The sequence below is a fragment of the Balaenoptera physalus genome (assembly GCF_965194825.1).
Source record: "Balaenoptera physalus genome assembly, chromosome: 7".
Classification (NCBI taxonomy): Eukaryota; Metazoa; Chordata; class Mammalia; order Artiodactyla; family Balaenopteridae; genus Balaenoptera; species Balaenoptera physalus.
Genome location: NC_138886.1, coordinates 66,893,303 through 66,916,072, shown reverse-complemented (window position 1 = coordinate 66,916,072; position 22,770 = coordinate 66,893,303). Strand labels below are relative to the sequence as shown.

General features: G+C 42.9%; 1 protein-coding gene across 2 annotated transcripts in view; it reads right to left on the bottom strand.

Moving 5' to 3' along the window:
* SH3GL2 (SH3 domain containing GRB2 like 2, endophilin A1) overlaps positions 1–20,201 on the bottom strand; it is a 218,310-nt gene extending 198,109 nt beyond the window's left edge. The window contains exon 1 of one of the 2 annotated variants that reach the window (XM_082468048.1): positions 20,049–20,201. In XM_082468048.1, coding sequence (XP_082324174.1) covers positions 20,049–20,093 — 45 coding nt within the window. In that variant the 5' untranslated portion in view covers positions 20,094–20,201. The remainder of the gene's footprint in view (positions 1–20,048) is intronic. The other variant, XM_082468047.1, reaches the window with a different exon arrangement.
* Between the last annotated feature and the right edge of the window lie 2,569 nt (positions 20,202–22,770).

The following is a 22,770-nucleotide window of genomic DNA, read 5'->3' as shown; positions in this document are numbered from 1 at the left end:
AGGTGTACAGCACAGTGATTCACAATTTTTTTTTTTTTTTTTTTTTTTTTTTGCCTGCGTTGGGTCTTAGCTGTGGCACGCAGGATCTTTCACTGTGGCGCACAGGCTTTTCGTTGTGGTGCGCAGGCTCCAGAGCATGGGGGCTCTGTAGTTCCGGCACTCAGGCTCTCTAGTTGTGGCGTGCAGGCTTAGTTGCCCCGCAGCAGGTGGGATCTTAGTTACCCGAACAGGGATCAAATCGGCGTTCCCTGCATTGCAAGACGGATTCTTAACCACGGGACCACCAAGGAAGTCCCTGATTCACAATTTTTAAAGGTTACATTTTATGTATAGTTATTATAAAATATTGGCTATATTCCCTATGTTGTACTATATATCCTTGTATCTTATTTATTTTTTTTTAATTTTTTACTAGATCTTTATTGGAGTATAATTGCTTCTTGTACAACAAAATGAATCAGCTATATGTACACATATATACACGTCTCCCTCCCACCCTCCCTATCCCACCCCTCTAGGTTGCAAAGCACCAAGCTGATCTCGCTGTGCTATGCTGCTGCTTCCCACTAGTTATCTATTTTACATTCGGTAGTGTATAAATGTCAATGCCACTCTCACTTCGCCCCAGCTTACCCTTCCCCCTCCCCGTGTTCTCAAGTCCATTCTCTATGTCTACGTCTTTATTCCTTCCCTGCCACTAGGTTCATCAGTACCATTTTTTTTTTAGATTATATATATATATGCGTTAGCATATGGTATTTGTTTTTCTCTTTCTGACTTACTTTATTCTGTATGACAGACTCTAGGTCCATCCACCTCACTACAAATAACTCAATATGATTTCTTTTTATGGCTGAGTAATATTCCATTGCATATATGTGTCACATCTTCTTTATCCATTCATCTGTCGATGGACACTTAGGTTGCTTCCATGTCCTGGCTATTGTAAATAGTGCTGCAATGAACACTGTGGTACATGACTCTTTTTGCATTATGGTTTTCTCAGGGTATATGCCCAGTAGTGGGATTGCTGGGTCGTATGCTAGTTCTGTTTTTAGTTTTTTAAGGAACCTCCATACTGTTCTCCACAGATGTTGTATCAATTTACATTCCCACCAACAGTGCAGGAGGGTTCCCTTTTCACCACACCCTCTCCAGCATTTATTGTTTGTAGATTTTTTGGTAATGGCCATTCTGACCAGTGTGAAGTGATAACCTCACTGTAGTTTTGATTTGCATTTCTCTAATAATTAGTGATGTTGAGCATCTTTTCATGTGCCTCTTGGCCATCTGTATGTCTTCTTTGGTGAAATGTCTATTTAGGTCTTCCGCTCATTTTTTAATTGGATTGTTTATTTTTTGATGGAACTCTTATTTATTTCATACATAGTAGTTTGTACCTCTTAATCTTCTACCCTTATCTTGCCTCTCACTCCTTCCCTCTCCCCACTGGTAACCACTAGTCTGTTCTCTATATGTGAGTCTGTTTCTTTTTTGTTATATTCACTAGTTTGTTTTATTTTTTAGATTCCATATATAAGCGATATCATACAGTATTTGTCTTTCTCTGTCTGACTTATTTCACTTAATAGCTGTCTTACTTCGGAATAGACACTTAACCTCTCTGTGCCTCAGTTTCCTCATCAGTAAAATGGGTGTAATAGTACCTACCCCATAGATTTTTTATGGGGTTAAGCTAAATGGTAAGCACTATTTTTATGTTACTTATCCTTATCATCATCCCCAAAAGTAAACAAAGAGAAACTTGATCCCTACCTTCAGGAATTTAGAGACCAGTGAAGAAGATAAACATTTAATCAAATTGCCACAATATTAATGCACAGTATCAAACCACAGTAAACGGATTAAAGGGGAACCTCATCTAATCTATCAGATCCAAGAAGGGGCTTCCAAGAAGTAACATTTGCATTAAGGGCTAAAGGATGAGTAGGAGTGAAGTGTCCCCAGGGTGAGGGGAGGACAGGCACACACAATCCAGCCACAAAGGCCTCGCTGCAGAGCCCCACATCTGCCTGTTCTACTGGCAACTTCACAAGGGGCTGGTTTCTTCTCAGTTTAAATTCCCATCCTCAGAGAGACACTCTATGATCATCCACTCTGAAAAGCCAGAGATATGGTCTTTGATAAGAAAGCTAATGCTGTAAATCAGATCATACAATCTTATTCATTCAACAGAAACTAATCCAGCTAGAGATGTTCCAAGATCCTAGCTTCAGTAAAATACAAGAAGAAGTATCAATCCTCAAGGCTATCCTTTCTGAATTAACATACGCAGGTATCTCTGAAACCATCATCTGCTCTTTATGTGCAAATAATGGTCCCTTTCTCACATTTGGAATTGTCTCTGCTGGTAAGAGCTTCCCCTGCTGCCCCTGATAAGCACCCCGAACCTTCCCAGGTGTGAAGAGAGTGTGGTCTCTCTCCACAACACAACGTCAAGTATGACCTCACGTCACAGCACCCTAGCATTTCTTTGTTGCATTTGTGACAATGTCTAACCATACATTTGCAGGATTATTGGTCTGTCTCCCACACTACGCTGCCAGTTCCGTGAAGGCAGGGAATGAGTATTTTATTCACCTCCCTACACTCAGAACTTAGCACAGAACCTGGCAGGTAATCGATTTAACGCCTACTATTTGTAAGACAGATGGATGACCAGAGCACAGTGTGAGCGGAAACCGGGCACTAAATCAGGGTGGAGAGGCAAGGGTCAGATCAGGCAGGCCCTTGCAGCTCATGATTTAGGATTTTAGTCTGTGCAACCAGAAGCCACTGAAAGGTTTTAAGCACGTTAAGTGTCAAAGATATATTCAGCTTTGGATCCCTCTGGCTAAAATGTGACCTGACTGGAGGCAGGAGAGATGCTGGGTCACAGCTTGAACCACGATGGTGGGGGGTGAGGGAGAGTGAGCAGTGCACTGAGGGACTTCCACAGCATTTCAAAATGGACATTACAGGGACGTTCCTCGTGGTCCAGTGGTTAAGACTCCACGCTTCCACGGCAGGGCGTGCAGGTTTGATCCCTGGTCAGGGAATTAAGATCCCACATGCCACAGGGTGCCACCAAAAAAAGAAAAAATCCCGACATTACAACAACTGCCAACGTTTGACGGGAGAGGTTTGGCATCAGAAAAGAAAATTCTAGGACTTCCCTGGTGGCGCAGTGGTTGGGAATACACCTGCCAATGCAGGGGACACGGGTTCAAGCCCTGGTCTGGGAAGATTCCACCTGCTGTGGAGCAACTAAGCCCGTGCGCCACAACTACTGAGCCCACGAGACACAACTACTGAAGCCCGTGTGCCTAGAGCCTGTGCTCCGCAAGAAACCACCGCAATGAGAAGTCCGCACACCGCAACGAAGAGTAGCCCCCACTCGCAGCAACTAGAGAAAGCCCGCATGCAGCAACGAAGATCCAACGCAGCCGAAAATAAATAAATAAATTTATTTTTTAAAAAAGAAAATTCTACATGATTAGTAACCTTGATACAAATGTGAGACTGTACAATGTAGAAATAAGTCATTGTAATCAAGGACCTATAAAGCCAAACGGGAGTAGGAACTAGATAAAGTCTATTTCCCACAGAGGAGTCCCAGTTCTAAGCAATTTCACTCATCCAAAGGACATGAATTATCAACCATGAAAAGACAGCTCCTGTGTATTAAATATATTGAATATACAAACAATGTCAAATCAAGACCACAAAGCTTAGTGGCTAAAGGCCTTTGTACTGCCATATTTGCAACTCAACAGCACCGTGGTTTATTACTCTTAGGAAAATAAATAAGTAAATAATACACAGTGTTACCAAAAAGTCTTTGAATGCTTACTCCTCAATCCTCATAACATTCCTGAAAAACCTCCAACTGCATATTTTTAAGTTCTTTCTAATGTGAGAAGGGAATGAGTTTCTGTATTTGCAAATGGCTTTTTCGGCGAGGGCAAGCCTTCTACAGCCCTTGCCTCTTGCAGTGTCTTGAGAACATCACACTCCTGCATTGCTTCTCTCCCTTCCGCTCCCTCACAGCTGCCATGAACACATCTGGCACTGCTGGTAGTGGTTTCGGCACAAAGAGCCTGCTGATTGGCAAGAAGGATGCAAAACAAGAGTGGCCCAGACTCTCATAATACCATCACTTCTGCAGAAACTATAGGCAAGGTACTCAGACTCCATTTTCTCATATGTTAAATGGTTAAGTATCAACATGCCTTCTCCTTAGAGAGGTGTTAGAACAGTAAAATAAGTACATACACACTATAAAATGTTAAGGTGTCACTCCACATTCATCAACAAAAAGGGAAAAGTTAATGTGAGTTTCCTGAAATGGATGTTAAAAAATCAAGTATCTGAGTAGTTACTGAAGAGCCAAATCATGATGATCTAATTAACTGACATACTGAATAAAGAACTTTCATCTGGCAGAAGGGATTATTCAAAAGACCCTAACATTTATTTCAAAATATAGATGATGCTTCCACTTAAAGAAACACGTATCAAAACCAAACTTTAAGAACTTCTGAAGGAGAACCATTATTTTATATATGGGTAGTCTACAACAAATCTTTCTTTAAACTTTTTTTTTTTAAAAAGAGCAATGGGGACTTTGCTAGTGGTGCAGTGGTTAAGAATCCACCTGCCAATGCAGGGGACATGGGTTCGAGCCCTGGTCTGGGAAGATCCCACATGCCGCGGAGCAACTAAGCCCGTGCGCCACAACTACTGAGGCTGCACTCTAGAGCCTGTGAGCCACAACTACTGAAGCCCATGCACCAAGAGCCCGTGCTCTGCAACTAGAGAAGCCACTGCAGTGAGAAGCCCACGCACCACAACGAAGAGTAGCCCCCGCTCGCCACAACTAGAGAAAGCCTGTGCACAGCAACGAAGACCCAACCAGCCAAAAACGAATAAATTAATTAATTTTTTTAAAAAAGAGAAATGAATGAGGGAAAAAAGGAAAGAAGAATAGAAGGGTCGCGGGGAGGAAACAGGCAGGAGGATTAATAAATCAACTGTACGTAGTCAAACCCTGCTTTAAGAACTCTGAACATTTTGTGATGGTTAGGCTCAGGAAAGTCCTGCAGTACAGAAACATGCTTAACCTTGCTTCCAATATTTCTCAAACTTATTTGGTCTTGGTAGGTATCTCTCCCCCGTGTTGTATTAACAGAAGATTCTTTGGACAGCAGTCCCTAAAGCTAAGGAGCTGTTTTAGGGGTTTTGAGTTTTCTAATGGTGATGTCTGTGCCCCTCCTCAGATCTATTTCAGACTCCCATGCAGTAGGAACCAAGTGTGACTGACGCACACCCAAGTTTGGGAACCACTGCATAAGTGGAAGGGGCCTTAAACTACCTGCAGAGATGGTAGGCTGGGGTGAGAATCATTACTAAATGAAGCATGAGGCAAAGGTAAAGCATCTTCAAAAGTATAACGAAACAGTGAAGTAATGTAATCTACAGGAACAGAATTGCACACCTTTTCCCAGTCCATGGGTTCTCCATAAACCAAGACTTCAGGATTCCAACGGTCCATTCAAGAACAAAAAGAGACTAAAGTACTGATACAAATAAGCATCTATCTTGCATGGAGATAGTTTTTAAATCAAGATAATTCACTGAATAGCTTTTAAAGCATATTTTAATAAGCTGCTCTAAAAAACTTACAAATCAAATAGACTCACACCTCACCTTCCACCAGCAATGCCCAATTATGAGAGAAATGTCCTGCAAAACTCTTCCACTCTTCAGAGAACCACCTAAGAAGGGCACAGTACAGAATGCATAGATAACAAAGTTCTATCATGCTACATATACCTTAATTCAAAAATCACTCTTTCTCAGGGATATATTTAAATATTCAAGTCTCAAAACACTTAAGAGGACCAAAATCTGAAGTTCTGCAGCAAGTAAAAGCATCCGTTTAGTGTACGCAGGATTACTATGCTGGAAAACAAATTTCTTGAGGCAGAGTCTTCAACTCTTATTTCTCAACTTACAAACAAATATTGGCTCCAGAAATTTAAAGCGATTCTGTAAAGGCTGGAAAAACAAGCTTTAATCCAGAAATGACTTCACAGCCTATTCGTCTTAGAGCTTGAGGCACTTTTCATTGAAGCCATTAAAGAGTGCCAGGCCCCAGAGAAAGCCAAACTATCCATAAAGGCACACTGGTACCCAACCAGCAGCCACCCTCAGTGCTCTGGTTGATCCCGCCAGACGTGTCCTCTTTGGGAGGAACCTGAAGGTGGCCGGCCCATCTCATTACTGAGGCTGTGTTTCCTGGTCATGGTTCTTCCGTTCTGTTCTATTTTGCTTGGGGTGCAAAGAAGAAGGTATTATTTTTCTATTTATGCCCTAAACTCTGCATTTTCTGTCCTCAATAGAAGGAAGCCCACGAGAGGCTGTTAACAGAATTCTGCATTCACGTTCAAAGACAATCACTTGGAATGTCTCCTATCTTGTTAGAGAGTCTCCACCATGCTTCATTCTTCTTTGCTGGGATGCACTGCCTACGGGCCTTTTGCTGAGAAGCTAAGAAGTGACAGAAGCCCAGGAGACTCCTGGTACAGGGGCTGAAGAATGAGGCTGGACAGTATGCACCAAATGACCGAGAGCATCTTGTAGAAGCACTCTTTTGTACCGTACATGTCCTAGCTGCCCTCTTTCCCTTTATGCAAAACAGAGTCAAAGCCATAACACTGTCTTTCCTAAGGATAAGACTAGGGATCTGGAAGAAAAAAAAATCATTCAAAAGAAATGGAAGCAAAAGTCATTAGCAGCATTCTTATTCATGAGGCCTCTACAGTTCTTGAAGAAAGAGGAAAAGCAGCCACGCATTCAGAAGAAACCCAAGCGGCACAATTTAATTCAGGGCTCTATGGAGGGCGAGGCAGGTGTTCTAATGCTCTTAAGCCAAACACCTAACGGAGCAAACCTACATTGATTGACAGCTCTAGAACTTCGCTGGAAATGGGGTTTGCTCCCAATCCCAGAGATGGCTTGCAAGATTCTTCTATTCCTTGTTTTCAATTTAACCTGAGGAAGTGGGGATGGGAATAAGAAGTGAGGATGATGGAGTGGAAAGAAAATTTAGGGATAGAGAAAATTTAATTACAAAAGATGAAGAAATGCAAAAATACAGACTGCTCATCCATAAGCCCAAGTGACCAGGAAAAACCACTGTTTAAATGTTAATTTAAAAAATGATCTTACAGCATTATAGCAAAGTGCCTGGCATATAAATTCTCAGTGTATTTTACCTACTATTGTAGCTCTTTACCCTTTATTAGGCCTATCGCACATCTGTTTTATGTCCTGTTTTCTTCACTTAGCAATCATCATGAATACTTCCCTGCACTGATAAATACTCCCCTATGGACAAAATAACTATAGATATTCCATGATACAGACATACCACGATTTACCTCCCTATCACCTATCATTTGACATTCAGGTTCTTTCCAACTTTTCACTACAATAACTACTGAAGTGAACAACTGTGTACACAAGTTTTGCAAGCTCATACATTTATTTTCTGTAAATAGAGTCCTAAAAACAGAATTACAAGGAAGAAAACTGCTGACATCTACACTCCCACCATCAAACGAGAGCCCACATACTTACCTTTGCTGACTCAGAATGTTACCATCCCTTTAATCCATGCCAATGTAAATAATGAGAAATGTCATATATTGCTGTTTGATTTCCATGATTTTTATATTTGTATCCTGGCCACTTGTAGTCCTTTCCTATAATGTCAGCCCTCTGTAACCACAGATGCACAACCTGAAGACACAGAGGGCCAACCGTACTACACCATTTTATATAAGGGACTTGAGCAACCATGGATTCTGGTATCCGTGGAGGTCCTGGAACCAATCCCCTGTGGATAACAAGGGAAAGCTGAATTGCCTTTCCATATTCTTTTCTAATTTTTCTATTAAGATGTTCATCTTTATCTTACTGATTACTAAACCCTTTCAGATATTTCTTAGTTTGACATTTAAGGCTGGAATAGGACTCGTAGTTGAGAATTATTGGCAGTTATCAGCTCTGAAACTAGCCAGTCTGGACGAAAATCCTAACTCTGCCACCAAAGCTGCATCATCTTGGGCAACTTACTTAACCACTCTGTGCTTCAGTTTCCTCATCTGTGAAATGGGGATAATAATGCCCTTATGGGGTTGGTTTGGGTAATTAATGAGTTAACTACCATGCTAGCCATTTTTATAATTAAGGAAGTTTATTTTAAATTTACAAATTTACAATTTTATAAGAGCATGTTTTAATTCAACCTCTAAATTAACTCAAAATATGTGATGTATCTTTAAGCAGAAATAAAGTAAAAAATACATACACAAGATAACCCTTTTAAACATACATAAATACGGATAAATAGAAGAGAAACAGGAAGGATGTATTCATTCAACAAACGTCTATTGAATACCCACTAAGGAACAGGCATTAGGGAAACAATGAAGAGCAAAACAGAGTCCCTTTCTTTATACCCACACTGGGGGATACCAACAAGGAAATAAACCAACAAGCAGTGCAGTGGGCCCAGCCCCATACTTAAGAGAAGTACTATGGGGCAGTTTTCATTGCACATGGAAGGGCATTTAACCCATACCAAATGAGGGAAGGGGACCTAAGAAATTATCAAGCTGAGACCTGAAAGAGAAGCAGTGATTAGTCAAGCATAAAGTGGAAGAGAGGGAAGGGGAATTTCCACAAAGAGGCCAGTATGGTGCAAAGGCCCAAAAGCAGGTAAGTGTGTGCAGTACGGGGTAAAAGATAATCTCACACTTACACAGCTGTGAGAGATGAGACTAAGTAGCTAAAAAGCGTCAGACCACACTGCAAACTCTCTCATGGGACTGACAAGGGCTTTATATTGGGAGCCATAAGGACCACTGATGAGTTTTAAGCAGAGGAGCAACGTTAGATTTGCTCTTTAGAAAGATGATTATAGCTCCACTCAGATAGGGATCAGAGGGGAACAAGACCAGAAGCATGAACGTCAGAACCTACACGCATGTCCAAGTCCATCTTGCCTCGGCTGTGGAACTTAGGAACTGGGGGGTGCGGGGGTGGAGATGAAATCAGGTGACCAGTGACTTGTCCGGGGTCTCACAGGCCCTCAGAATGGGAAAACCAGGAGGATATCGGAGGTCTCTGAGTTTCTAATCCCGGGTTCCTATTGCTCATGTTTTACACTATCCTAATGATGGACAGTCTTTTACCATATTTTACAGGATGTCAAGAGCTTCTCCTGAAGCACGCCTGGGGCTCCCTTCTGAACATTAAGCACGGAACAGATGACTCAGTGCTGCTCTAAACAAATGACCTTCGCTTTTATGATACATAATCAAATTACATCATGGACAGAAAATTCCCTGACAGTCAGAGAATAGCCGACCATTTACACAGTGAAACTGTGGGAGGGGGCAAGTTTTGAACAACACAGTTGGTGCAGACTTGTGTCCTCAATTACACTGATTCCCTCAATGAAGATATCATTTGTTTTAGTCTTCTTACAGTCGTTCTGATTTAGTAAAGGAAAAAGCCTTCAGTGTATTGTTAGGGTATTTACTGCTTGTCTGACATTTGTTAATCTCCTGTTTTAACAAAAGCAGAATAAACTTCAAGCTCACAGATTTACTCAAGCAAGAGTATGTAGGGGGGCTTCCCTGGTGGCGCAGTGGTTGAGAATCTGCCTGCCAATGCAGGGGACACGGGTTCGAGCCCTGGTCTGGGAAGATCCCACATGCCGCAGAGCAACTGGGCCCGTGAGCCACAATTACTGAGCCTGCGCGTCTGGAGCCTGTGCTCCACAACAAGAGAGGCTGCGATAGTGAGAGGCCCGCGCACCGCGATGAAGAGTGGCCCCCGCTTGCCACAACTAGAGAAAGCCCTCGCACAGAAACGAAGACCGAACACAGTCAAAAATAAACAAAAATAAATAAATTTAAAAAAAAAAAGAGTATGTAGGACTTAACTCTTTTTGGTATGATAATTTCCTATACCTCTATTTATGATAAGTGACAGTGGTTTTTCCATTTATCAAAGGATAACGATTCATTGTTAAAAGTCAGTAAATTAAAGACGAATGCAGATGTCAAAAAGTCACGAAGATAAAGCTGAATGCCAAATATGGGAAACAGTCAAATTACTCCACCATAATCATATGGAAAGAGCCTACAGAAATCAAAAGAGCCTATAGAAATTCACTTGAATCATTCACGGCAGCAACCAGCAGACACAGTGACATAAGACAGCAATAATTTAAATGTTACAAAGGGCAAGCCAATACACATCACATGGTATCAGCATAACTCATTGCCTCATAAAAGCAGAGTAACAGTAATCAAATTTAGACAAATGCATTGATATAGAGATTTTATGATAAACTTTCTGTTTAGGACACATCCTTTCACATAAGGGGGTTTATGGTGAAAATGGATCAAAATGATTTAAATGTGCATATCTTGAGACACAGAAAGTAGCTGAAAGAGCTTGTAAAAATGAATTAAATGCATCTTATTTTGTGATCACAAAATACTTGCTGAACAATTCAAATTTTGTAAACAATGATAAGCTTTCCCAGCTTCTGTTGGAGCTAAGAAAAAGGAGTTTTCCATGTCTACATCAAAAAAATTTAGAGAAGAGATGGATGATGAGCATTACAAGTATCTCTTTGGAACTTCTGGATTGGGTTTAAGGTAAAGGTAATGGGTAAAAAAAGTGGAAAATCTAAAGGTTTGGGATTTGTGAGCTTCAAAGGGACCAAAGTCACACAGAGAGTAGTGGATGAGATGGACAGAAAAGAGCTTAATGAAAAACAATTTTGTTTGTTAAATTTAATTAGAAAGTGGAATAGGAGACAGCACTCAAGTGGAAAGCTGAGTGTTAAGAAGCAGAATAGAATCTCTGGATAACAAGATATTAACTTGCATGAGTAAAATCTTGGTAACAGTAATGAAGAGAACATCTCCAGAAAGCACTTCACTCAGTCAGTCTACAAACATGATGGAGGACAGCCACGGCCAAGGGTTTGGGTTTGCAGGTCCCTATTGCCCAGAAGTAGCCACTTAAGCAGTCTAATGAATACTATAAACATGGCCAACATTCATGCAACATAAAGAAGCACTCCAGGGTCACTTCAGTGAGCAGTAAATGCAGGGGATGACAAGGGTGAAAGCTGTACTCATTCTGTAATCAATTCCTACAGGATACATCACCTTTAGGTTACTTCACTCAGACACAGAACATTGTCTGACTAGTCTCTCCCTGGCCAAGCTGTCAAATGACACCAAGCCCACACAGGACATCTCCGGGTGCAAGACCTCATCCTCTCCAAAAGACGTCTGGCACTGTCCACCAGCTACACCTAGAAAACCACTCAGGGCTTTGGATCCAGGAATCATGTCAAAGAACATGAAGCTAACACATCACTGACAGACAACACAACGTGTGCCACAGTCGTCTGGAACGCTCAACAACTACTTTATGAACAACTTCAAATTACCATGTAGCTGTCTAACGTGCCCATACAAGATAAGGGCACTTCACTGTACCTGTGGTGGCATCAGCCTTCCACAAGCACAGAAACAGATGTGGGATGAACAGCCAACCACTCCGCTCTCACTGGTAAGGATCCCTGATGCCTTGTTGGAAACTAACAATTCAAAAAACTCTTCAATGTTCTACAGTCTCTCCATTGCAAGGTTAATGAAGCTGTCACTGCACAAACAGCCTACCAAGCTAAGAGGAGGCTCAGAAAGTAATTTACAGCTTCACTGTTTAACACTGATCAGGGACTACAAAAAGAAACTTGTGTTTCACCAGAGAAAAATACCAAAACAACTAACCATGGGGAAAAAACTGCAAAATATAACATGTATTAAAAGAGGCATAAGTAACACTGAACCTTATGTAATAAGATTGACAGCAAATGAGACTTAAATTTTATGTGTGAGTGTTTACTACATTGTACGTATATGTGTGTGTATACATATACACACATTAGCACCCATACAAATGAATGTGTTATAGACACAAGGCATCGCAAAGGCTTCTAGATTTTTACCAACACCCACTTCTACATTCTGGGTACACTTGATAGACCACAGTTCCCAGCCTCCTCCCTTCTTCCCTTGCATTTAGGTATTCCATGGCTTGGCCAGGTTACAAGTTCCAGCGAACTGAACCTAAACATAACTGATTGTTCCCTCTATTAGTTTTCTGTTGTTGCATTACCACAAACTTAGCAGCTTAAAACAATAGCCATTTATTTTGCTCAGAGTTCTACAGGTCATAAGCCTGAGCCAGCTTGCCTGGGTCTCTGCTCAGAGTCTCAGGAGGCCACAGCGTGTCACCTAGACTGGGCTCCTATCTGCTGACTCTGGGGAAGAAGTCTCTTCCATTCACATCATTGGCAAAATCCAGTTCTTAAAAGCTGTGGACCTTAGAAGGTCCCTGTTCCCTTGCAGGCTGCCATCCAAGAGCTGCTCTCTGCTCCTAGAGGTTAGGTACACTCCTTGTCACATGGCCCCTTCATCTTTGAACAGCAAGAGCATGTCCAGTCCTCTCTGACCTCCCCTTCTGCTACCAGCCAGAAAAAACTGCTCTTCTTTTAAAGGGCTCATATGATTAGATTAATCCCAACCGTATAATCTCCCTTTTGCCATATAAAGTAATAATCTCAGGAGGGACATCTTTTCATAGTGACAGGCTGACCCACACTCAAAGGGGAGTGGACCACATAAGAGGGAGGGTCACCAAACGTCTTAATGTCCTGCCAACCACATTCCTCTTCCAGGTCTGGCCCATGAAAATCTCCCATGCTTGATCCAACACACTCTTTCCCTTTGGCAATCTTGAAAATCATGTGTTAAAGATGGCGGAACCCTAGTCATCCTGGATCCCTGAAGCAAATAACAGGAAATAAGAAGGAAAAGAAGTCTGAGCAACAAAGATCCCTTAAGACCCCTTGGTTAAACCAAAGCATTAGGACTTCGTGCAAAGTTCAGATTAACAAGACCAAGTGTACTGGTTGAAAATGAGATCTAAAAAAGGTCAAACGGATCTAGTGGGGAACAAAAGGATTCCACTGTGGTAAGTGGCAAACGGAACGACAAGAATAAAACATAGCAGAAGTCTTCTAAGTTTCTGAAGAAATGTTATTGGTCAAATCAGCCATGAGTAGTTAAAAGCCTGTGACTGGAAAGTGACCCCCAAATTTAAATAAACAGGAAGCCACCTAAAGAAGCTCTGCAGTTCCCAGAGGCCACACTCCTTGTCACTCCCTTTAGACGTAGCCAGATAAAAGAAGGAACAAAAGAGTTCTTCCCAGATTGCAGAAACAGGGTAAAACCAAGGAACTTCCTCTGCTGTAGGGGCGGGGGACTTCACCTTACTCAGCAGATGGCATCACTGTTACGGACCATAAATGCCATGATTCCCATTCTTTCTCTTCCCAAGTGGGAGTGTTCACTGTGGATGATCTTTCCCCTACACTAAAAAGCAAAGGCAAACCATCCGTATGTGCCTAACAAGAACTGTACCTTGATGTTGAGATATTGCTTAAGCTGCTCCAATTAGGATCTATTTGTAAATTCAGTTTGAATTATAAGAAAGATACTTCTGTTTCTTTCAGATATCACAAGTCAGAAGAGGCTAGAAAAGAATCTGAGCAAACCTCCTAGGAGCTGAGTGGTTCTAGAGAATGACAGATAGCTTCTCCACAGTCATATACCATGTATGATTTGACCCAGGGCTAGAGGAGAAAGGTTAGAGCAAAGCAAGGAGAACATCATATTCTGAATTTAGAAGTTGTACTAAATGTAAAATCTTCATCAACAGTAATTTCCCGAAGCATCAGACTCAGCTGAAGTTTCAATATCATTTGAAAATACTTCGTTGATAGTCTGCAAGAATACTTGACAGGGTCTCACAACATGACATTTTAATAGGTACAGCTATCCACAGCTCTCTCCTCAGTCTTTATTATCCATTATAGACCATGTAAATCACTCAAACATTTTGGCTCCAAATTGGTCAGGGAAATAAAGAAAATCTAAACCAAAAAAAAAGAGCGAGAGAGAGAGAAAGGCTGTGCTGTAAAGTCTTTGAAACTTCATATTTTGTTTCCTGCTCCCTCAACATCCCCACACACTCAAGCTGTGAGCACCTCACCCCAGTGACTAAGTGCAGCCGTGTGATAAGGTGCGCCACGCCACAAGGTTGTTTTTTCTGCCTGCCCCTGACCGTGACCTAGTAACATTCTCACGCACCAAGGAAATTCCCTCATGCCTTTTCTTGCGTACTCCACCCTGACCTTCCACAAAGGTGCTTGTCCATGGGTCTTCGCCCTCTCTCTTGGCTCCCCACCTGCTTGGTTGAGCCCACTTTCTTGGCCCTCCGCCCCTGTGACCTCTCTCAGTGTGCAGTGACTCTGTCTCTCTAGGACCTGTGAGTATGATAAACTTTGTTTTCCTAAACCTCTGTGTCCCCCACTTGTGGCCACACCCGACTGGTCATCACATGAAAGAACACAAACAAGGGTACAAAGGATTAAAAGAACAGAAAGGGGAATCCTTTAATTTCCTAACCCCCAGAATCTTGCCCATCTGGCCCTAACTTCTGAAGGACTTCTCATCCCTAGGCAAGCCCCACCACTGTAAACCCTGGAGCTGTTCTTCAACTCACACAATTCTCATCATTCACTCACCTGTGGTCTTACCCTTCTTGCTCACTTCCTCAAACCACCCACTCTAAAGAAAGCCCAGGGCTCCTGACGCCCTTATGCAGCCAGGCTCAGCAGAATGGAATCTACTCTGCCAGCTTAAGCATCCCAATGTTAAGCCCTCCTTCCACAAGGACATTTCTTCTCAAAACAGTCACCATTTTCCCCAACTAAAGCCTTGCCATTTTCAAGGGTATTTCTAATTCATTTGGGAGGTACTTTAAATTTTCCAAGTAGACTGAAACCAAAATTCATATAAACCCAATTTAAAGCATTAGAGAATCACTGTGAGGGGAGAGCCCTTGCAAAAATATAACCGTGTCCACAACAAAAACTTCAATCAAGAAGAATCTCAGTCTCAAGGGAAATTATTCTCAGTCACCACTTTCAGTTTAAACACCCCACAGGTCCATTTGCCAAGTGTATCAGGAAGTTATTATATACATTATCACAAACATCCCATTCAATTCTGACACCTCTAGAAACTTTTTGTTTTTTAATATTTGATTGCCCCTAAAATTCATTCAGAGAAGGCTGCATTTTGAGCAGACATTCTAAAGCCCAGTAAAAGAATGGAGGGGGCTTCCCTGGTGGCGCAGTGGTTGAGAGTCTGCCTGCCGATGCAGGGGACACGGGTTCGAGCCCTGGTCTGGGGGGATCCCACATGCCACGGAGCAACTGGGCCCGTGAGCCACAATTACTGAGCCTGCGCGTCTGGAGCCTGTGCTCCGCAACAAGAGAGGCCGCGATGGTGAGAGGCCCGCGCACCGCGATGAAGAGTGGTCCCCGCTTGCCACAACTAGAGAAAGCCCTCGCACAGAAACGAAGACCCAACACAGTCATAAATAAAATAAATAAATAAATAAAAGAACGTGAATTTCTAAAAAAAAAAAAAGAATGGAGGGAGTGATCACTATTATAAGAACCACCTCATTCTCTCCTGATGACATGATCAATTTCTTATAATGTATTTTTACTTTGTGGGGAAGAGAGGTAGGGATTAGGAATTCCTTTAAAAATCTGGTGATAGGCTAAGGACACTCTCCCACAGAAAAATGCACATATAAAATGTGGCATAATTTTAGCAAATAAATAGGCCCTCTGCAGTCCATTATGGACCCCAGGCTAAGAACCTGACAGAGGGTGCAGGGATAGAGATAAGTCATACTCAAGATGGTGAAGGCAGCAGAGATTTTACTGCTTAGAGCAGGCAATTAAGGAACTGAGAACCTCACTCAGATAAAGTCATAACTAATTATATATTTAATTAAATACCTTAACCAGTTTTAAGTCTCACTGAATCAACAAATGCATAAACAGATTTATGTAACATTCTCCAGAGCAAAACATCTATATAAAACACAGCATTTTAAATGTGATGAAAGCATGAAGAAATTAGTTAAAACAGAAAAGCATAAAATACCAATGTAATTAAATGTTTCCAGTTGAAGAATCTCTGAGTGTGACAATAATTACATACCAGACTATATCATAATTAACACAGGCTAACCAAATATGTTTTATCCTTTAAAAAAATCAGAAGGTATAGTCTATAATAGGTACATAGTCTAACCAAACTCATTGAAAAGAAGAAAGCATTTCTCATTTTATGCAATAAAAAGTTATTATTTACAGACTGAGTTGTCCCTTTACATTGAATCGAACACAATGTTTAGAAGAACACTGTGGTGATTGCTTTTAGGAAAATAAGGATTGTTATAGGCTGATTAGCCCCCACTCCAAATTCATATGCCAAAGTCCTATCCTCCAGTACCTCAGAATGTGACCTTATTTAGAAATAGGGTCACACAGATATAATTACTTAAGATGAGGCCATACTCATCAAGTACGTTGGGCCCCCAGTCCGCCCTATTGTCCTGGTGTCTATACAAAAGGGGGAAATTTGGACATAGACAGACAGGGAAAACACCATGTGAACATGAAGGCAGATATCGGGGTGATGTGTCTACAAACCAGGAAAGGCCAAAGATTGCCAACAAACCACGAGAAGCTACGAAACAGGCCTGGAACAGATCCTTGCCTAGTACCTTCAGCGGAAGCATAGCCCTACCAACACCTTGTCTCCAGAAGTGTGAGACAATAAATTCATGTTGTTTAAGGCACTCAGTTTGTGATACTTTGTTGCAACTCTACCAAACTAATACAGGGACCTAACAAGTTATACTCTGAAGAACCTTTCACTATACAGCAAGGTGTGTCCATATTAAATGCTTGATAAAGTTTTTTTTTTAAAGTATAGATTTTGTAAGAACAGCATGTTAACTGGAACCGGAGAGCTATTTTTACCTAATCTGCTGCTGGTTTAAACCAACAAATGAAAAAAAATGGCATTACTCTTGCTAAAATGAAATCTCAATATACATGAAACTCACTAAAGTAGAATAATGCATGCTCACTTGCCCTATTTTACAGTTTAAAAAACTGTATCTTATTTATTCTAATTGCATGATAAATTATATCTTTATGAGCAATTAAGTAATAAATTATATTCAAGTAAAAAAGATCAATTTTTGCTATTTTAACATGTTCTCAAGCTTAAAGGATTTTCCCCTTTAATAAAATTTATTTGGCAAAGGCATTTTTTAACCTCCAAAGAGCAGAGATGTTGAAAATAATTGTCAGCAACAAGGCAGAAATAATCACTTCCAAACCAAGAGAACAGTGGTGACACATCTAATTCAGAGATTTCCAATCAGTGGGTAAACACTGAAAATAAACTGCTTTATTAATACAAATATCATCCCTCGCAAACATAAGCAAAACACTCAGTTTCACAGAGACAAGAGGAATGTTCCTGAAGCAGGGCCTTCCACTTATAAAACATAGTATATCTAATCTAGCATATCCATTCTCAAAAAGGAGTAATTCTAGGTCTAAAGTTTCCTCTGTAGATAAGATCAAGTTCATGGAACTGTATGGGGGGAAATGGCTTAAAAAGTAGGACATGGCTATTTCCCCTAATATCCTTGTCACATGCAAACATTAGCGCTGGCTTTACACGCCCTTGAAAATGCCCACACATGCACAGGGAGAATAACACTTGCCTTGGGCTTTCTAAGATTCTGCTACATTAAGTTATGGATAAGGGATTGCACGTCACTTCACCTTTAAAATGAAAGGCTTTTCAGTAAAAAAATGAAAATGACATAGTGATTCTGCATCTGGATTCAGTGTGATAAATACTAATCTCATCTCATCACAAGCAGACCTCCTCCAAGGCTCTAAGAAGTTCTTTCATACCACAATTCAAGTTTTTATTCTGAACTTCAAAGTTGCATGTAACTTCACAATTTAGCTAAAATGGAGTGGTTTGATTAGTTTTTTGTTAAGGTAGCAAAGCTAGAAATTCCAGCTTCTATAATTTCTTCATGTCTCATTATTACTAATATAAAGGACAGTATTTTATACTAAAAAATTATTTTTAATGTTAATACCATTTATTGAACACTTTTAAATGTGTGTTCTACAAACTCATTTATCTTTACATCAATTTTAAGAAATGGTTATTATGCTCATTCTAGCAAGGAGAGATTCAAAAGTTAAATAACTTGCTCAAGGTCATAGACAGCAGAAATGGGTCAATCCTTAGCCTTTCCCACTCCAAAGCCAAGGTTCCCAATTGCCTTGTAGGACACCAAGGTTTGCAAAGGAAGTCTTCAGAATCAAAGTGGAAAAAGGATGTGGTGTTAGTCAATTTGGTGCTGGGGGTGCGGTGATGCGTTATAGATGTGACAAGTACCAGAAAAAAAAAAGGTTAGTGACATCAAAGAAATCCTGCCTGACAATTTCTGGATAGCACATATGCTGCTTCTGTAAACCTGAAGGAATGCGAAATATAAAGTTATTAGAGGCCTTCCAAATTACACCAACAATGCACTTATACTTACAAATATTTCTTCTGGCAGAGAAGTCTCAGAAAGATCCAAGGTGAAAAGCCAAAATACATTAATGGGTATTTTTACTGAAATAGTCTTAGTTTTTCTCCATTTCCCAAGTTGACAAATGTAACCGATTCTATAAAGGCAGGTCTGCGGTGATAGAGATGGCACGTGGGCACACAGGATGAACTTCATGCTGCATCTCTCACCCTAACTTAACCAAAATTCTGTAAAAGATAAACCTCACCTTCTCTGGAGGTGGTTTATAATAGGACTGTTATTGTGGTAGCCTGGGAAAAACCTCACTACTTCTGAGAAATTATGAGAAAGCTCGGTATTAATTATGAGCAAATCTATGAAAAAAATATTTAAGGCTAAATTAGGTGAAATAGTTAAAGAAATCAATAAAGTCCTTAGCTTAAGACCTCTTATTTTAAACTAGAACTGTTTCAGAAGGGTAAAAAAAAAAAAAAAAAAAGTAACCATACTCATTATATAAGAAATAGGTCACACTATAAGTATTCACTTATTTTTCCCTATGTAAAACTCTTCAACCCAGCCCAGCAAGATTTAAATTATTAGAATCTGAATTAAAGAAGTTTTATTATAATCACAGCTTATTAACCCCATAAAGATGGGCACATCCAAGATGTAAAAGGCTCACTAAAAATAATACTTTGAAATACATGATGATTTGGTAATGTTAACGCTGCAAAACCCATGGGAAATTTTTAAAGGCATGCAGACTGCAGGTCGAGCCTTGGCCTCAAAGGAGTTTCATGACCGAGTTCTCCAAGGAAAAGTTAACGCATGAGCTTCCCAGAAGGAAGCCCCATCCTCCCATTCCTAGGGAGCCTGCGGACGCCTTGGAAGGCGGAATTCGGAGACCACAGAGGAAGAGCGCAGACCGCGGGCACCTCCGCAGCCACCCCCAGAGCGGGCACCTCTCATGCCAGCACATCCCGGGACAGCCGGGCGCACCGACACCGCAAGGTCGCCAGGGAAAAGGCTACTTTACATAATCTCCCGCAGCGCCGCCCGGGCACCTGCGCGCCGAGGCGGCGCTGCACCGGGGCCCCCTCCCTGTCGCGCCCGCGCTGGGCGATGCGGGGGCGACACTCGGAGCGACTAGGCTGGACGCCTGGGACCCGTGGATGCCCGCAGCGCCGCCCTGAGCCGGGGGTGCGGGACGGAAGGCGGGCTCCCAGCCCCGGGATGCCCGGGCCGCCGCCGCGGCGGGCTGGGCGAGCAATGCGGGGCGCGGCCGGGCCCGGCTCGGTGCTGGCCGGCGTCCCCACGCTCCCTGTCCGCTGCCGGCGTCCAGCGCGCCCTCAGCGCCTCCTCCCGGGACCGCCCCGCGGCGCACCTGTCACGTGCCTTACCTGAGTGGCTTTGTGGAACTGCTTCTTGAGCCCGGCCACCGACATGGCGCAGGAGGACCCGCGGGACTGCTGCGGTGCGGGGAGCGGGCGGCGGCGGAGCCGGGCGGGAGGACCGAGCGGTGCGGCGCGCTGGCCGGGCCGCCGCTCGTCGTGCAGCCGCCGGGGCAGTGGGCGCGGGGGCGCGGAGAGGCGCGGGACGCGGGCTCGTGCGGAGAGACACCCTGACGTCAGGGGCGAGCGATGCGCACTCTTAAAGGGGACGCGGGAAGCCCCGCCCCGGGCGCGGGGTTGGCGCGGCAGGTGCCGGGGCACGCGCTACCTGGGCAACGGCACCTGGCGCCGCCGTACCCGCGGGCCGCTGCCTGCTTAGAGGACCAAGGGGGTCCTCCCGCCCCGGGAGTGTCCTCGTGCCCCCACGGACTGCGGCCCGGTGGCTGCAGGTTGGCAGCCCAGGCACCGGCACGACTCAGGTGACTTGCTCGGCTTCCAGGTAGCCGCAGAGGCGCTGCCTAAGCCAGCCCGCCTGCCCTTTGAGCCTGGCCTGTTTGCAGCCTGGAAAGGAGGAGTGGCATTCTCTCTCGGGTAATGAATAAGTTATTGCTCCGTGCTAGCTTGGGCACAGAAACAGTTCTCTGTCCTGGTTTCACTATCCCTTAAGCCTACATAACGTTAGGGAAAGCCACCAATGCTGGGTTTGGGGGGGGGGGGGTTTCGATGTGACACAATTTAATGACTTAAAAAGAAGATGAAAAAAAATTTAAACTTTAAAGCTGGTCAGGTAAATAGCATTTAATCCTCTGTTTACAGTTATGAAAAAGCCCAAACATGAACTTGACACTCACTTATGACAGTGGATTTAGGATTTTCAACCTAAAATAAGCATTATGTAATGTAAAAAAGCATGACGCAAAATTGTACAAATACTACATATGCAACGAAGTACATATGGCTGAGCTAAAGTGAAACTGCTGTAACTAGATGAATTGTTAATAGCGCAGCACTAGACGGCTTCTGTATTCTGGTAATTAGTCACTTCCTCTTGTTTTTCTAGGGCTGAGAAGCACATAGAGAAGAACTTTTGGTCCCCATGTGGGGACCAAAAGTTATAAGGAGAAGAAGCCAGAGTGACAGAAGCCAAGATGAGAGACATTGCCAAGAATGCGGAAGGAAACAGCATGGCAGAGTGGGAGTACTAGGAATGCCTTGCATCACCTCTACAAACCATACTGCCTGGGAGGAATCACAGACCCCACTCCCACCCTGCCAGCCAGGCTGCTTGGGCGCGGGGTGAACAGTGGGTACAAGGGAATCCTGTCTACCCGCTGATCTACCCGTCACAGTTCTTGATAATGTGAGTTGAAACTCATAACGGCAGAATCAAGCAGATAGTGGTGGATCACAGAGCAACAAGAGCCCATGGACTCCTGACTGAGGCTGCAAAGGGAAGCAGACAAAAGGAGCAAATCTCCAGCGTGCTAGTCATGACTGATGTTCAGGTACCTTCCACATACATGGTAGAGTTGCACCTGCCAAACCCCTTGTGGTTAAGTGGAGCACTGTGACAAGTTTTAACTAGTGGGTTAGGAAGGTAAGTGACTGTCACGTCTTGGCAGAGAATTTAACTGTTGGAATGAGATGCTACAAAGCCCTTTCCCCTCTCCAACAGTATTTTAGGTCGCTGTGGTCTGTCAGACAGAATCCAGGGTGAGGATGAAGCAGGGTAAAGTCCCCAGTTAATGTTGAAAGACATTTAGCATTTGTGAGAAATAAACCTGAGTACTTTTAATTCACTGAGTCTGGGGTTGTTACTGTAGCCAAACTAGTCTCTCCTGACTAATGCACAAGAGAGAAAATGCTTTCCCATTTCTCAGAAGATGAGGGGAGATTTTCCATTTCCTGCCACGGCCCACGGGTATTTTATTTTTTGTCATTAGATGTCCATGAAGTGGCCTGTTTTTTTCTTACAAAAGCCTCACTGAAGTTTGGGGAGGTGTGTTCTCTTTTTTGCAGCCTCACTGAAGCAGTGCGCAGACTAAGCCCCTAGGCCTGAGGGTCAGAGGGAAGGGTGGCGCCATGCAGTGACCATACCCTGAACTCTTACCTTGTGTTTTCCTTACCAGCCACAGACAGTGAACAATTAGCTCTGGGGATCCATAGGAAATTCCAAAGGAATGTCAGGGCAAGGGACAATCTGTGTTTCACTGGGACATCAGACAGGGAAAGATGAAAGTCCTGCCGATAGATAAGTAGGGCTACTTATCCATCCGAGCCCAGGAACAAACCAGTAAAGTGAAGTTACTGAGGTCCCATGGAGTGGTTTGCCTAGGGCACATATACTCACATCTATAAGGTCCACCGTGATGATTCCCAGATTCTTGATATTAGAAAACTCTTAAGGAGTTTGGACTCACTGCAGGGCTAGGTGGGGCTCTAGGCTGGAGAGATTAGATTTCGGGTTAGTGTTACAATGGTTGCTTTTGTACTCCAACAGTTTGGTAAAGCCTGCATACACACACACACACACACACACACACACACACACTCTCTCTCACGCACTCATGAAAAGACTGCCATAAAATGCTAGTAATAGTTTTGCCTGAACAGCCATTCTCAAACTTTAGTGTGCATCAGAATCCCCCGAAGGACTTCTTAAAGCACAAATTGCTGGACCACATGCCAGTTTCTGATTCACTAGGACTGGGTGGGGCCCGAGAATGTGCAT